The sequence below is a fragment of the Macaca thibetana genome, chromosome 2 (genome assembly GCF_024542745.1).
Source record: "Macaca thibetana thibetana isolate TM-01 chromosome 2, ASM2454274v1, whole genome shotgun sequence".
NCBI classification, from domain to species: domain Eukaryota; kingdom Metazoa; phylum Chordata; class Mammalia; order Primates; family Cercopithecidae; genus Macaca; species Macaca thibetana.
In genome coordinates, this window is record NC_065579.1 from 38,818,947 (window position 1) to 38,831,629 (window position 12,683).

Below are 12,683 nucleotides of genomic sequence, written 5' to 3' on the forward strand. Positions count from 1 at the left end.
ATTATGTCATGGGTAAGAAACTCAGAACACAAGGGTTTCACAGATCACCCCCTCTCCACTTTTACTGAGGAAACTGAGATGCTTAGGTGAATGACCCTGTGTTATCCAGGAAGTCAGGGCAGAAGTTAAGATTTGCACCCAGGTGTTGACTCCAGATTTTCAGCTCTACTGTCTCAGATAGTGAGAAAACTAAAAGATCAGGGTGATTCCTGTCTCACAATGGAGAAAAAAACTCAAACACAGCATCCAGTTGGGGGACTAAGGACAGGAAAGCAGCCTAGAGCATAGTGGCATTAGAGGGCAACTACTGGATAGTTCAACCTCCTCCTACCCCCACCCACCTGCCCCAAGTTGGAGCTTGCACCTGAGGTCTGAGGAACAACATTACAGATCTATAGAACTATAGAGGACAGTGAGGAAGAAGTGGAGGGAGAGAGGACTAGCTGGAGGAAGTAGTTAGGTTCAGTGAGCCTCCCTGTGTTGGGTTTTCTACTAAGCACTGGTTATCTAAAGTTAAATAAGAAAAACTTCCTTGCTTCTGAGGATCAGGATAGACTGCATGGAGGAGATGATACCTGAGCAGGTTTCAGAGCCTGAAAAGACATAGAGGAGTGGGCGAAAAGCTCTGGACTCACATGCAATTGCCTATTTGCTAGCTCGATTCAATTTCACACATACATTCTAAAGGCCTTCTCTGCATTGGGCCTTGTTCCAGGTGCTGGGACCACAGTGGTGAGTAGATCAGCTACAGTCCCTGCCCTCTGGCTGGAAAGTCTGCCTAGGAAGACAGCTAAACAACCTTAACACAGTGTGAGATGTGCTTTATGTAAGAAACCTACAGGGTATTGTGGGACAAAGGAGTCCAATTGTCCCCAGGCCAAAGCAAGTCCCAATTTCTGGACATGAAAAAACTCTTCACAATCTAATGCCATTCTCACTTTCCCATCTCATTTACCACCATTTCCCCAAAAGCTGGGAACACAACCAAATATGTGTGTGTGTGTGTCTGTGTATGTGAATCTGAACATGCCAGGCCTTTGCTCACACTACTTCTGTTCCCTGGCATACGGATGCTTTCTTGGAGATACTCTCCTCAACACACTCAGCCTTACTCAAATTCTCTCTTGTGCTCCCAAGGCCAGCCCTTTGTCCATCTGCCTCTCTAGGTTGGTGAAGTCTTTAAAGCAAGGACCCAAATGCAAGTTCAAGAGTACCCATTATGGAGTTATACAGATACAGGTGGGCTTTGCCTAGACAGGAGGCTTTGGCATCTTAGCTGCCCTGTCTATCTAGATGAACAGTTCTTACTCCAGGAAATGCAATGAGTACTGATGTTTAGTTCTTGGCACATGGTAGGTGCTCAAAAATGTTTTCTGAGTTGAATTGCTTTAACATTAAGGTTGTAGGTCAGAATTTGCACTTTATGAAGGCCCTGGCTATGAGCTGGATCATGGAAAGGCTCATGATCAACTTTAGCAGTTTTCTGTGGCTAAAAATGAGAAATACAAAGCATGTTCTTTGTCTTGAAGACCTGCCTGTGAGTGGGAGAAACAGATGGTCAAGCTCTCAACAGTACAATTCCAAATTCTTAGAGCAGTGGTTCTTAAACTTTAGTAAGCAGATCAGAATTTAGTAGCAAGTAGATCAGAATCACCTAAAGGTCATCTGCTAAAACAGATGGCTGGCCCCAGCCCCAGAGTTTCTGATTTAAAGGTCTGGGGTAAACTCTGAGAATTCGAGCTTGCAGTTCCAACTCACTCCCAGGTGATACTGAAGTTGCTGGATTGAGAAGATTCCCTCCTTGTCCAAACATTGGTCAGGCTCTTCTGAGCTGTCTCTTTGACTAGGCTTGAGCTTGGGCTTCCATGTCTTTCCTTGTGGAATTCCATTTTAGAAAGAATCTTGCCAAGTCAGTTTAGCCAGAATCCTCCATTCCTGATATCTGATTACTCTCCATATCTGGTTTTGATCCATACCGCCACCATCCCCCAGGTGATGCTCGGTTACCCTGACCTGCCTTTGGCAGGAATCCTGTTAGGTCGATTTAGCCAGATTCCCCGCCGATGTTTCCTCTTAGTAATTTTCCATTCCCTGACTTCCACACATTGCCCCTTAGCTATAAATTCCCACTTTGCTATATTCAGCCCAATCGCTCTGACTTACTGCAAAACTCTATCCCTACCTCTGTCAGATTGGGCCTGAATAAAGTTTGCCCTACCATTCTTAAACATGAGTAATTGTCATGAATAATTTTTTCTTTAATGGGATTCATACTTTGAGAACTACTGATTAGAGGTTAAGGGTCCTGTGCTCATTATTTGGCACATATAATGATAGGTCTCTGAGTTTAAATCCTAGCCAACCACATCGTTAGTCTTGGCTTTTTTGTCAGTCTTGGCTTTTTTTTTTTTTTTTTTTTTTGAGACAGGGTTTTGCCCAGGCTGGAGTGCAGTGATGCAATCACGGCTCACTGCAGCCTCGACCTCCTGGGCTCAAGCAGTCCTCCAGCCTTAGTCTCCCAAGTAGCTGGGGTCACAGGTGCAAGTTGCCATGCCCAGCTAATTTTTAATTTTTTTGTAGAGGTGGGGTCTCACTATATTGCTCAGGCTGGTCTTGGGCTCCTGGGCTCACCTACATCGGCCTCAATCTTGCCTCTTGATCAAATCACTCATCTCTTCATTTACCTCATCTGTGAAATCCAGATAATAAGCCAGTGCATGGGAAGTGCAAAAAGCAACACCTGGCACAATGCTTAATAAATGTTGGTTAAATCCTATAATCTTATTTTCTGTAGGAAGTGGGACGACAAAGTTAGGGGTCTAGGAGGTCAGAGAAGAGTAAGGACTATGTCCCTTTCTTGTGCAGCCAGGCGGGCCCTGTACTTTTTGTCTGCGCGACCCTCCTCGGGCAGCATCGGGTCTCGAACTCTCACGCCTTACTCCCAAGCAGGTTCTGTAGTCCAGCCCCCGGTTTCCCTACAGTCAGCCGATGCTGCGCAAGCGCCTTAACCACGCTTTACGCACATGCGTACTCAGGTGCGCCGATAGGGGACGCGCCGGCACAGCAAAAATGGCAGCGGCATTACGGGTGGCGGCGGCTGGGGCAAGGCTCAGCGTTCTGGCGAGCGGTCTCCGCGCCGCGATCCGCGGCCTTTGCAGCCAGGCCACCTCTGTTAACGAACGCATCGAGAACAAGCGCCGGACCGCGCTGCTGGGAGGAGGCCAACGCCGTATTGACGCGCAGCACAAGCGAGTGAGTCCTGAGGGGCCTTAGTGAGTCCCGCCCCTGGCGTCCACGACCTATCACAGCGTGCCCGGCTTGTGGCGTCCGAGGCCTCCCTGCCAATCCGCACGGTGCTTGGAGGGGCGGGGGCGAGGGTGTTCACTTTGAAAACCTGTAGCGTTTCTCGTGGAGGCGGGTATAACGAGCAGAAGCACCTGTGTGCTTCTTCACAGTGTTTAACCCTTGGGATTTAGACAGATCTGGCTGGTCTCCAGCCAGCTCACCACTTAACATAAACTTTTGGGCAACGTATTAAATCTCTGTGCGTCATTTTAATAATTCTTCCTTCACAAGCGTATCGTTAGACCATAGATAGCAAAACGATAGGCACTCGGTAAAAACGATGTGCTTGTTCTTCTCGTGCCCCATGAAAGAGTGATGGTAGATTCTTTCTCCTTTGTGGAAGCAGGAAAACTGAACTTAGGCATACTCCACTAACATGAAGTGGGGGATGTGCGCGTGCAGGGAACTTGTGGAACGTCTGCCCGCAGAATGCCTGGTCAAGCTCTTTAGGGCCTTAGCATGCCTCGCCTTGATGGGTAGCAAAGGCATGTGTCAGAAGCAGGTGACTTTCTGGGAGTGCGCAGGCTACTCTCGATGTTTGGCTGGACTGACCAGCTGAGGTTCTGCCACCCACCGCCTGGGTTTTGAGGCGAGAATCGCAGCTGGCCTTCAGAGATAAGCTAGGTGGCCCATTTTGGAGAGGTGACCCCTGACTAGAAACCAGGCTTGCCCAGTGTGTCCATGACTCGTGGGTGTGTCTGGACTGTTGTGCTGAACGAATTAAAGAACCAACGGGAAGGTGCAGAAGTGAAACTCTTACAGGTGAAGAGTATTCAGGCACAACTCACAACCATGAGGGAGGCACTGGGGGAGGGATGGGGTCTTAAAGTGAGGGGATTTGAACAACTCTATATTTGTCTCGTATTGATTCAGGTGTCATAAATTCGCATTTGACAAGGACCCGTAGGTGACAGTTCCTTTTGACACGAGAGTAAAATGTAAATTTAGTGATGGTTTGTGGTACTAGGAGTGCTTTCTCTCTCTCCCCTGGGGCTGCTCTGTTAGGGCTGAAGGAGATGTTAGATCATCCTCTGGAAAGGCCTGTCAGTGTTCCTGTACAACTCTTTCTGTTGGGGCCTATTGCTCAATGCCTCCCTGGAACATCACCCAGCCCTTTCCCAGTTAGATCCTACTGGGTTTAGATGAAGCCTCCAGAAGCTGTTTTTCTTTTGCCAAAGTTGACTTAGGAGGCAGATTTAATATGAACCCCCTCCTGCACCCCTTTTTATTTTTATTTTTTGACACGGAGTTTCTCTCTTGTTGTGCTGTGGTGCGATCTTGGCTCATTGCAACCTCCGCCTCCCAGGTTCAAGCTATTCTCCTGCCTCAGCCTCCTGAATCTCAGCCTCCCGAGTAGCTGGGATTACAGGCGCCCACCACCATGCATGGCAACTTTTTTTTTTTGTATTTTTAGTAGAGACAGGATTTCATGTTGGCCAGGCTGGTCTTGTACTCCTGACCTCAAGTGATCCACCCACTTTGGCATCCCAAAGTGTTGGGATTACAGGCGTGAGCCACTGCGCCCAGCCCTGCACCCCTTTTTAAACAATTTTTGACCATTTCCATAGATTTTCCCAGAAGAGGAATTAGTGGGTGAAAGGGTGTAAGTTTTTTATTTATTTATTTTTTTGAGACAGAGTCTCACTCTGTTGCCCAGGCTAGAGTGCAGCGGCTGACTGCAACCTCCGCTTCCCAGCTTCAAGCAATTCTCCTGCCTCAGCCTCCAGAGTACCTGGGGTTACAAGTATGTGTCACCACATCTGGCTAATTTTTGTATTTTTAGTAGAGATGGGGGTTTCACCATGTTGGCCAGGCTGGTCTTGAACTCCTGACCTCAGGTGATCCACCCACCTCTGCCTCCCAAAGTGCTGGGATTACAGAATTTTTTTTTTTTTTTCCTTGAGACAGAGTCTTACTCTGTCAGCCAGGCTGGAGGGCAGTGGTGTAATCACGGCTCACTGCATCCTCTACCTTCTGGGCTCCAGTGATCCTTCCACTTCAGCCTCCTACCCAGCTAATATATATATATATATATTTTTGGTAGAGACACGGTCTTGCTTTGTTGCCCAGGCTGGTCTCAACTCCTGGGCTCAAGCAATCCTCCCACCTTGGCCTTCCAAAATGCTGGGATTACAGGTGTGAGCCACAGTGCCTGGTCAGTATAAATACATTTTAAAAATCTGTATATATGTTGCCAAATTGGTTTCCTAAAAATGTATTCTACTTTACATGACAGTGTATACGATTGCCTGTTTTTTTTGTTTGTTTTTTTTTTTTTTTAACACAACTTCACCAGCTTTGGCTACTCTCCTAAGGGGGAAATTATAGCCAATTTGAGGTATGTGGTTTTTTGTTGTTGTTGGGGAAGGGGATGGTAGGCTAGGGTATTTGCCTCGGGCTGAGAGCTTGCGAGCCCAAGCAATGGAGGCTTTTTTTTTTTTCTTTTTTGAGACGGTGTCTCACCCTGTCGCCCAGGCTGGAGTGCAGTGGGCCGTCTTGGCTCACTGCAACCTCCGCCTCCTGGGTTCAAGCGATTCTCATGCCTCAGCCTCCCGAGTAGCTGGGACTACAGGTGCGTGCCACTATGCCCCGCTAATTTTTTTTTTTTTTTTTTTTTTTTGTATTTTTAGTAGAGACAGGGTATCACCGTGTTAGCCAGGATGGTCTCGATCTCCTGACTTCATCTTCCTGCCTTGGCCTCCCAAAGTGCTGGGATTACAGGTGTGAGCCACCGAGCCTGGCCTTTTTTTCTTTTTCTTTTCTTTTCTTTCTTTTTTTTTTAAAGACAGGTTCTCGCTTTGTTGCTCAGGCTGGAGTGTGGTGGGGTGATCACGGCTCACTACAACCTCCGCTTCCCAGGTTCAAGTGATTCTCCTGCCTCAGCCTCTTGAGTAGCTGGGATTACAGGCACGTGCGACCACTCCCAGCTAATTTTTGTATTTTTCAGTAGAGACCAGGTTTCGCCATGTTGTCCAGTTGGTCTCAAGCTCCTGGGCTCAAGTGATGCTCGTCTCAGCCTCCCAAAGTGCTGGGACTACAGGTGTGAGCCACCGTGCCCAGCTGAGGCTCTTGGTAGATTGAGAGCTCCAACCTCATCTCCTCAAAGAAGTATTTTTTTTTTTTTGAGACGGAGTTTCGCTCTTGTTGCCCAGGCTGGAGGGTAATGGCGCGCAATCTCAGCTCACCGCAAGCTCCGCCCCCTGGGGGTTCCAGCGATTCTCCTGCCTCAGCCTCCCGAGTTGCTGGGAGTACAGGCGCATGCCACTACACCCGGCTAATTTTGTCTTTTTTGGTAGAGACGTGGTTTCTCCATGTTGGTCAGGCTGGTCTCGATCTGACCTTGTGATCCGCCCGCCTCGGCCTCTCAAAATGCTGGAATTACAGGCGTGAGCCACCGCGCCCGGCCCAAAGAAGCATTTTTAAACTCAAGTGAGCTCTTTAGCATTTTGTGTCCCACTCCCCTTCTACTCAGCCACTCCCTGCTTTGGGGTCATCTCTGTGTCACAGTGTCACTGTCAGGTGTGGGGTCCCTAAGCAGGGGATAGGATAGTAGGAGAAGGAGAAATCCACAGAGGAGGCAGGAGAAGAACCAGGAAGTAGTGTGTCCTTGAGGTGGGAGCTGGGAGCAGCAGGGACCCTCGTGAGGTGAGATGTGCTTCTGTAGGTCTCCCTAGAAAAAACCTGCGTCAGATCCTTTCACTAAGCCTGCTTTAGTTTCCACCACCTGCTTCTGCATTCTTTTTATGGCTCCTTAGGTCTCCAGTAAGTACTTGCGGAACTAGTTAATTGTGTTCCAGGGTCAGGTTCTCCTTATCCCTACTTCTCTACCTTTTCCTCCCCCTATTTCCTTATTCATCTTCCACAGTTGGGTGGCTTCTGGTGCACACTGCCCTGATTTCCATGTCATCTAAAGTCTTATAACACCTATCTGCCTTGGACAGGTTGGACAGAATGGAAGCATTTGCATTGAGATGAATGGGCAAATCTGTCCTTCAAGCTTTCCCATGAACAGCCCTTGCTTTGCTTACTAAATTGTCTGTGATGACATCACTGAGTGATCTTTGTTCCATTGTAGGGAAAGCTAACAGCCAGGGAGAGGATCAGTCTCTTGCTGGACCCTGGCAGCTTTGTTGAAAGCGACATGTTTGTGGAACACAGATGTGCAGATTTTGGAATGGCTGCTGATAAGAATAAGGTATTTGTTTAAATGGTGGTGTGAACACTTTTTAGGTGTGGCTCAGCTGGCCTACCCACTAGAATAATAATAAATCTATAAGGCTTTTATCTGAAGTCCTCTGCAGAGGCACTGCAAGCATCACACCTGGCTAATTTTTGTATTTTTAGTAGAGATGGGCTTTCACCATGTTGGTCAGGCTGGCCTGGAACTCCTGGCCTCAAGCAATCCACCCACCTTGGCCTCCCAAAGTGTTGGGACTACAGGCGTGAGCCACTGTACCCTGCCTTGTGTTTCTTTATACGTCCTCCTTCATGTAAGCATAGAGAAGTGGTGGACCTGGGTCTTATTTTGCTTTTAGGAGGGTAGATAAGGCCTAAGATGACGGTGCCCTTCACTCCTATTGATGAAGTGGTAGCCCTGTGCTTGCTGTTGTAGAGCTGGGCAAGTGGGGTGGGATTCCTTCATGTTTCTTGTTCTTATTGATGTTTTAGGAATTTGGGTTTTGTTTTTGTCTTTCATTGAGGCTTAGTGGCCAAATTCATTAAAAGAAGTATTTGGATTTTTTAACCTTTATTTTTGCATTTTTCTGGCAGTTTCCTGGAGACAGCGTGGTCACTGGACGGGGCCGAATCAATGGAAGATTGGTTTATGTCTTCAGTCAGGTATTTCATAACTCTAATAGTCTGAACTTTCTTGGAGGGCAGAGCCAAGAGGAAAATATGTGAACGAAGCCAATCTTGGGGAATGAAAACTTGCTTGTAGTTTGGAGAAAATGAGGGATTTGCTTTGTTTTTCAGTGCATATTTCCAGAATATTGTTTTTTTCTTAGGAAGAGTCCTTAGTTTGTTTTGGGGGAGGATCACAGGGCACTAGCCTTGTACAAAGGTAACCCAGGAACCAGGAATTTATTCCAAGTGAATGAGATTCCTCTTGGCAGGATTGGGTGTGTGCCTGCAGGGCATCTGTGTCCTGGGCAGCATATGTGGACTGGAGAGAGTACAGTGGGTGCAGCCTAGCAAAGGGGACTTGACTCTCAGAAGCAGCATTCCCCTGAGCTTTGGGCTTTCATGAATATGTTCAGAAAACTTTTATCAGGGTGCCTCAAGACAGATAGTTTGTTCACACACATAGCTGAAGCTATCAATATGTTATTTTACATGCAAAAGGGAATGAAGATTGTTAATCAGCTGACCTTACAGTAGGGAGCGTAGCCTGATTTATCCAGGAGGGTCCAATGTAATCACAGCGTCCTTAAAAGTGGAAGAGGGAGGTAGAAGAGGAGCTTAGAAGGATATGATAAGAGAAGGACATGATCTGCAGTACCTGGGTTTGAAGATTAGCAAAGGAGTGCCCATGGTGTCTAGGAGCTGGCAAAGGCAAGAAAACACATTTTCCCCTGGAGCCTCCAGAACGGAGCACAGCCCTGCCAACCTTAATTTAGCCCAGTCAATCCTGTGTAGCACTTCTAAATTATAGAACTCTAAGATAATTTGTGTTGTTTCAAGGCACTGAATTTACGTTAATTTTTTATAGCAGTAATAGAAAACTAACACAGAATATTTTGTGTACTATTTTGGATTTGACTTTTTTCTCTCCAGAGGTGTAGATGTATATATAATTTAAAATGCTTAGGTCTTTTTACAGACCTAAAGTTTGATATTAAAATTGGCTGGGCATGGTGGCTTATGCCTGTAGTCCCAGTACTTTGGGAGGCTGAGACGGGTAGATCACCTGAGTCAGGAGTTTGAGACCAGCTGGCCCACATGGCGAAACTCTGTCTCTACTAAAAACACAAAAATTAGCCAGGTGTAGTGGGTGCCTGTAATCCCAGCTACTTGGGAGGCTGAGGCAGGACAATCACTTGAACCTGGGAGGTGGAGGTTGCAGTGAGCTGAGTTTGCGCCACTGCATTCGAACCTGGGCGACAGAGTGAGACTCCATCTCAAAAATAAAAAATAAAATAGTTATACTTGGTTAATTTAAAATCTGTCATAGTTAGACAGTATGTATTTACCAATTAAATTACCTTTGAGATGTTTTAAAACTGTTATAAATTGGTCTACCAAATGCTGAAATAGAAGGAATCACATTTCTTTGTTTTGTGCAATTTACGAGAGCTGAGAAAAACTTGTACAGAAGGAACCACTGTAGAGAGAACTAAGAAAGTTATGTTTTCTGGACATGGTATTCACTCACCACTATTAAGCAGATGGAAAAATTCATGGAATTCATACTTTCGAGCACCTCTTATGCTCATGTTAGGGTGGGAGTGAGGAGAAGGTGGAGATGACTGAGACAAGAGTTCCCACCCTGAAGAAGCGAATCATTTTATAGGCAGAATGGCACAGAACAGATGTGACTACACAGGACATGGAGTGAGAGGTCCCAGGCAAATGTTGTAGACCCAACACAAGGGAAAATCACATCCATGGTTGAGGAAAGCTTTAGTAACAATGGGGCAATTGAGACAGGCCTTGAAGGATACTGAGGGTAGGGAGTGATGAGCTATTTTTTTTTTAATAGTGATCTCCAAGATGTTAATATCTTAAATATTTTTTCTGGGGAGCTTCTGTTCTTCTGGGGAGCCTCCTCAGTCCCTTGCCTGATAATTGGCTGTTGGTGTATTCTGAGGGGAGAGAAAAAAGGGGCCAGCACTCACTGATTCAGTGTATAGGCTCGTAATCTTGTGTGTTTTCAGCTTTACCTTTTCCTCTTTTAGGTTAGCAGTTGTGAGTTTAGAACCCTTCTGGTTAATTTCCTTTACAGAACAAACCTTCTCTTTCCTCTCAAGGTGAAGGAGAGGCCCTGTGGGGTCTGACTGGTTCTAACAGAGACTTCTGTTAGTCTCTTTTCAGCCCCCTTCCCATCTCCACTTTCCATGGTTCCTAGATTGTCCCCTCCTTGGTTACCCCCACTGCAGGTGTGTAAGCTTCCATTCTCTCCCTCTAAATCAGGTATTTTCTTGTGCTTTCAGTTCCCCCCAAATTTGTTTAATCCTTGCCATGCTATTGTCTCTTTGTTCTTATTCTTATGGCTGATTCTGTTCTTAATTCCCACCTGTCTTTTTGAGGGGGCTGTAGGAGAGTTTATGCCCACAATAAGCCCTTTACATCTGAACATAATGAAGAGCCATAAGCCGAAGTAGCAGTGAGAGCTCTGATTCTTGTTTTTTAACCTTCCTTTTTAAAACAGCAAATATAGGCCGGGCGCAGTGGCCGAGGTGGGTGGATCACTTGAGCCAGGAGTTTGAAACCAGCCTGGCCAACGTGGCAAAACTGTCTCTACTAAAAATACAAAAATTAGCTGGGCGTGGTGGCATGTGTCTGTAATCCCAGCTACTCGGGAGGCTGAGGCAGGAGAATTGCTTGAACTTGGGAGGCAGAGGATACAGTGAGCCAAGATTATGCCACTGCACTCCAGCCTGGGTGACAGAGCAAGAGTCGGTCTCAAAATAATAAGTAAAATGAAACAGTAAATATTTCCTAAAAATAGAAGTGCTTGACTGATATCCATAGAATCTGGTATTAGAGTTAATTCTGTGTGATAGGTTTTTCTTCAGAGCTGCAAATCATTTTTTTCTTTTCTCTTTTTTCCTTTCAAATCATTTTTGTAGAGCAAAGACTAGCTCTTTTGCCTTGACAATTTATGAACTTCCTTTAAGATATTTTATTCTATGGAATAATCTATAAGTCAGACTTTTTTCTAATTTTTAAACTTCTGAAAATGCTTTAAAAACTATACGTGTGTATTTTTTTTTTTTTAAATATGGAGTCTCGCTCTGTTGCCCGTGCTGGAGTGCAGTGGTGCAATCTCGGCCCACTGCAACCTCTGCCTCTTGGATTCAAGTGATTCTCCTGCCTCAGCCTCCCGAGTAGCTGGGATTATAGGCGCACACCACCACGCCCAGCTAATTTTTTTATTTTAGTAGAGATGGGGTTTCACCATGTTGGCCAGTCTGGTCTGGAACTCTTGACCTCAAGTGATTCACCCGCCTTGTCCTCTCAAAGTGTTGGGATTACAGGCGTGAGCCACTGTGCCCAGGCAACGTTTTTTTGTTGTTTTTTTTTTTGAGACAGGGTCTTGCTCTGTTGCCTAGGCTGGAATACAGTGGTGCTGTCTCAATTTACTGAAGCCTCTGTCTCCTGGGCTCAAGTGATCCTCCTGCCTCAGCCTCCTGAGTAGCTGGGACTCCAGGCATATGCCACCATGCCCAGCTAACTTTTTAATGTATTTTTTTTGTAGATACAAGTTTCTGCCATGTTGCCCTGGCTGGTCTCAGACTCCTGGATTCAAGCCATCCGCCTGCCGTGGCCTCCCAAAGTGTTGGGATTACAGGCATGAGCCACCATGCCTGTCCTAAAAGCTTTTATCTGTGAATTTTCTATTTCTTCCTCCTACTGGATTTTCATCTCTAGCCAGTCACTATATTTGACTTGCTGATTTGTATTTTCTTTTTAGGATTTTACAGTTTTTGGAGGCAGTCTGTCAGGAGCACATGCCCAAAAGATCTGCAAAGTAAGTGTTTAATACTCAAATTCAATCCATTGCTTTCCTCAGTTACATAGTGCTTATTGGGTATCTTTGGGGTATAAAACACTGAGCTAGGTACTTGGGGTAGGGCAGAGGTATGCAAGATCTGCTACCCATCTGAAGGGGTGCATAACAGTTTTTGTATCGTGGATCTCTTCCATGGGCTAGCAAAGCCTGGACCCTCCTGTTTTTACATACCTAAAATAAAATTTGTAGGATTTTAAATGATTAAAAATGTTTTTAAAAACCACATTTATATGTGCTCCCTTGTTAATGCATTTAATAACAAGATTTAGCAGTAGATCTAATAACTACCGTAATTTCAAAGTAGTCAAAGGTGAAATATTTCAGAGTATCCGCAACCACTTTAATGGGATGTAAAAATATCTGTGGCTTCTAATAATGACAAAGTCACAGGTATTTCTAATACTGAGGCTCATTGCCTATATTCATAATGAAAAGAAATGTTAACGATTGGCTAGAGTTAGTAAAGATAAAGATGTAAATTTTTTCCCATTCATGGACTCCCGTTCACAGACCTCTTGGGGTTCTGAGGATTTCAGGTGAAGAACCTTTTGTCTAGGTGGAGGGGCCAGGTGCTAGAAGGTAAAGAACAGTGGGAGCATTGTAT

The 12,683-nt window shown here is 45.7% G+C and overlaps 1 protein-coding gene across 1 annotated transcript in view; it reads left to right on the plus strand.

The window, feature by feature from the left end:
• The window catches only part of PCCB (propionyl-CoA carboxylase subunit beta), a 1,054,487-nt gene that overhangs the window by 961,051 nt on the left and 80,753 nt on the right, over window positions 1–12,683 (plus strand). The window contains exons 2-5 of the mRNA XM_050779627.1: window positions 3,046–3,252; window positions 7,421–7,540; window positions 8,116–8,184; window positions 11,981–12,037. Of these exons, the coding sequence (XP_050635584.1) occupies window positions 3,070–3,252; window positions 7,421–7,540; window positions 8,116–8,184; window positions 11,981–12,037 (429 nt within the window). The 5' untranslated portion in view covers window positions 3,046–3,069. The remainder of the gene's footprint in view (window positions 1–3,045; window positions 3,253–7,420; window positions 7,541–8,115; window positions 8,185–11,980; window positions 12,038–12,683) is intronic.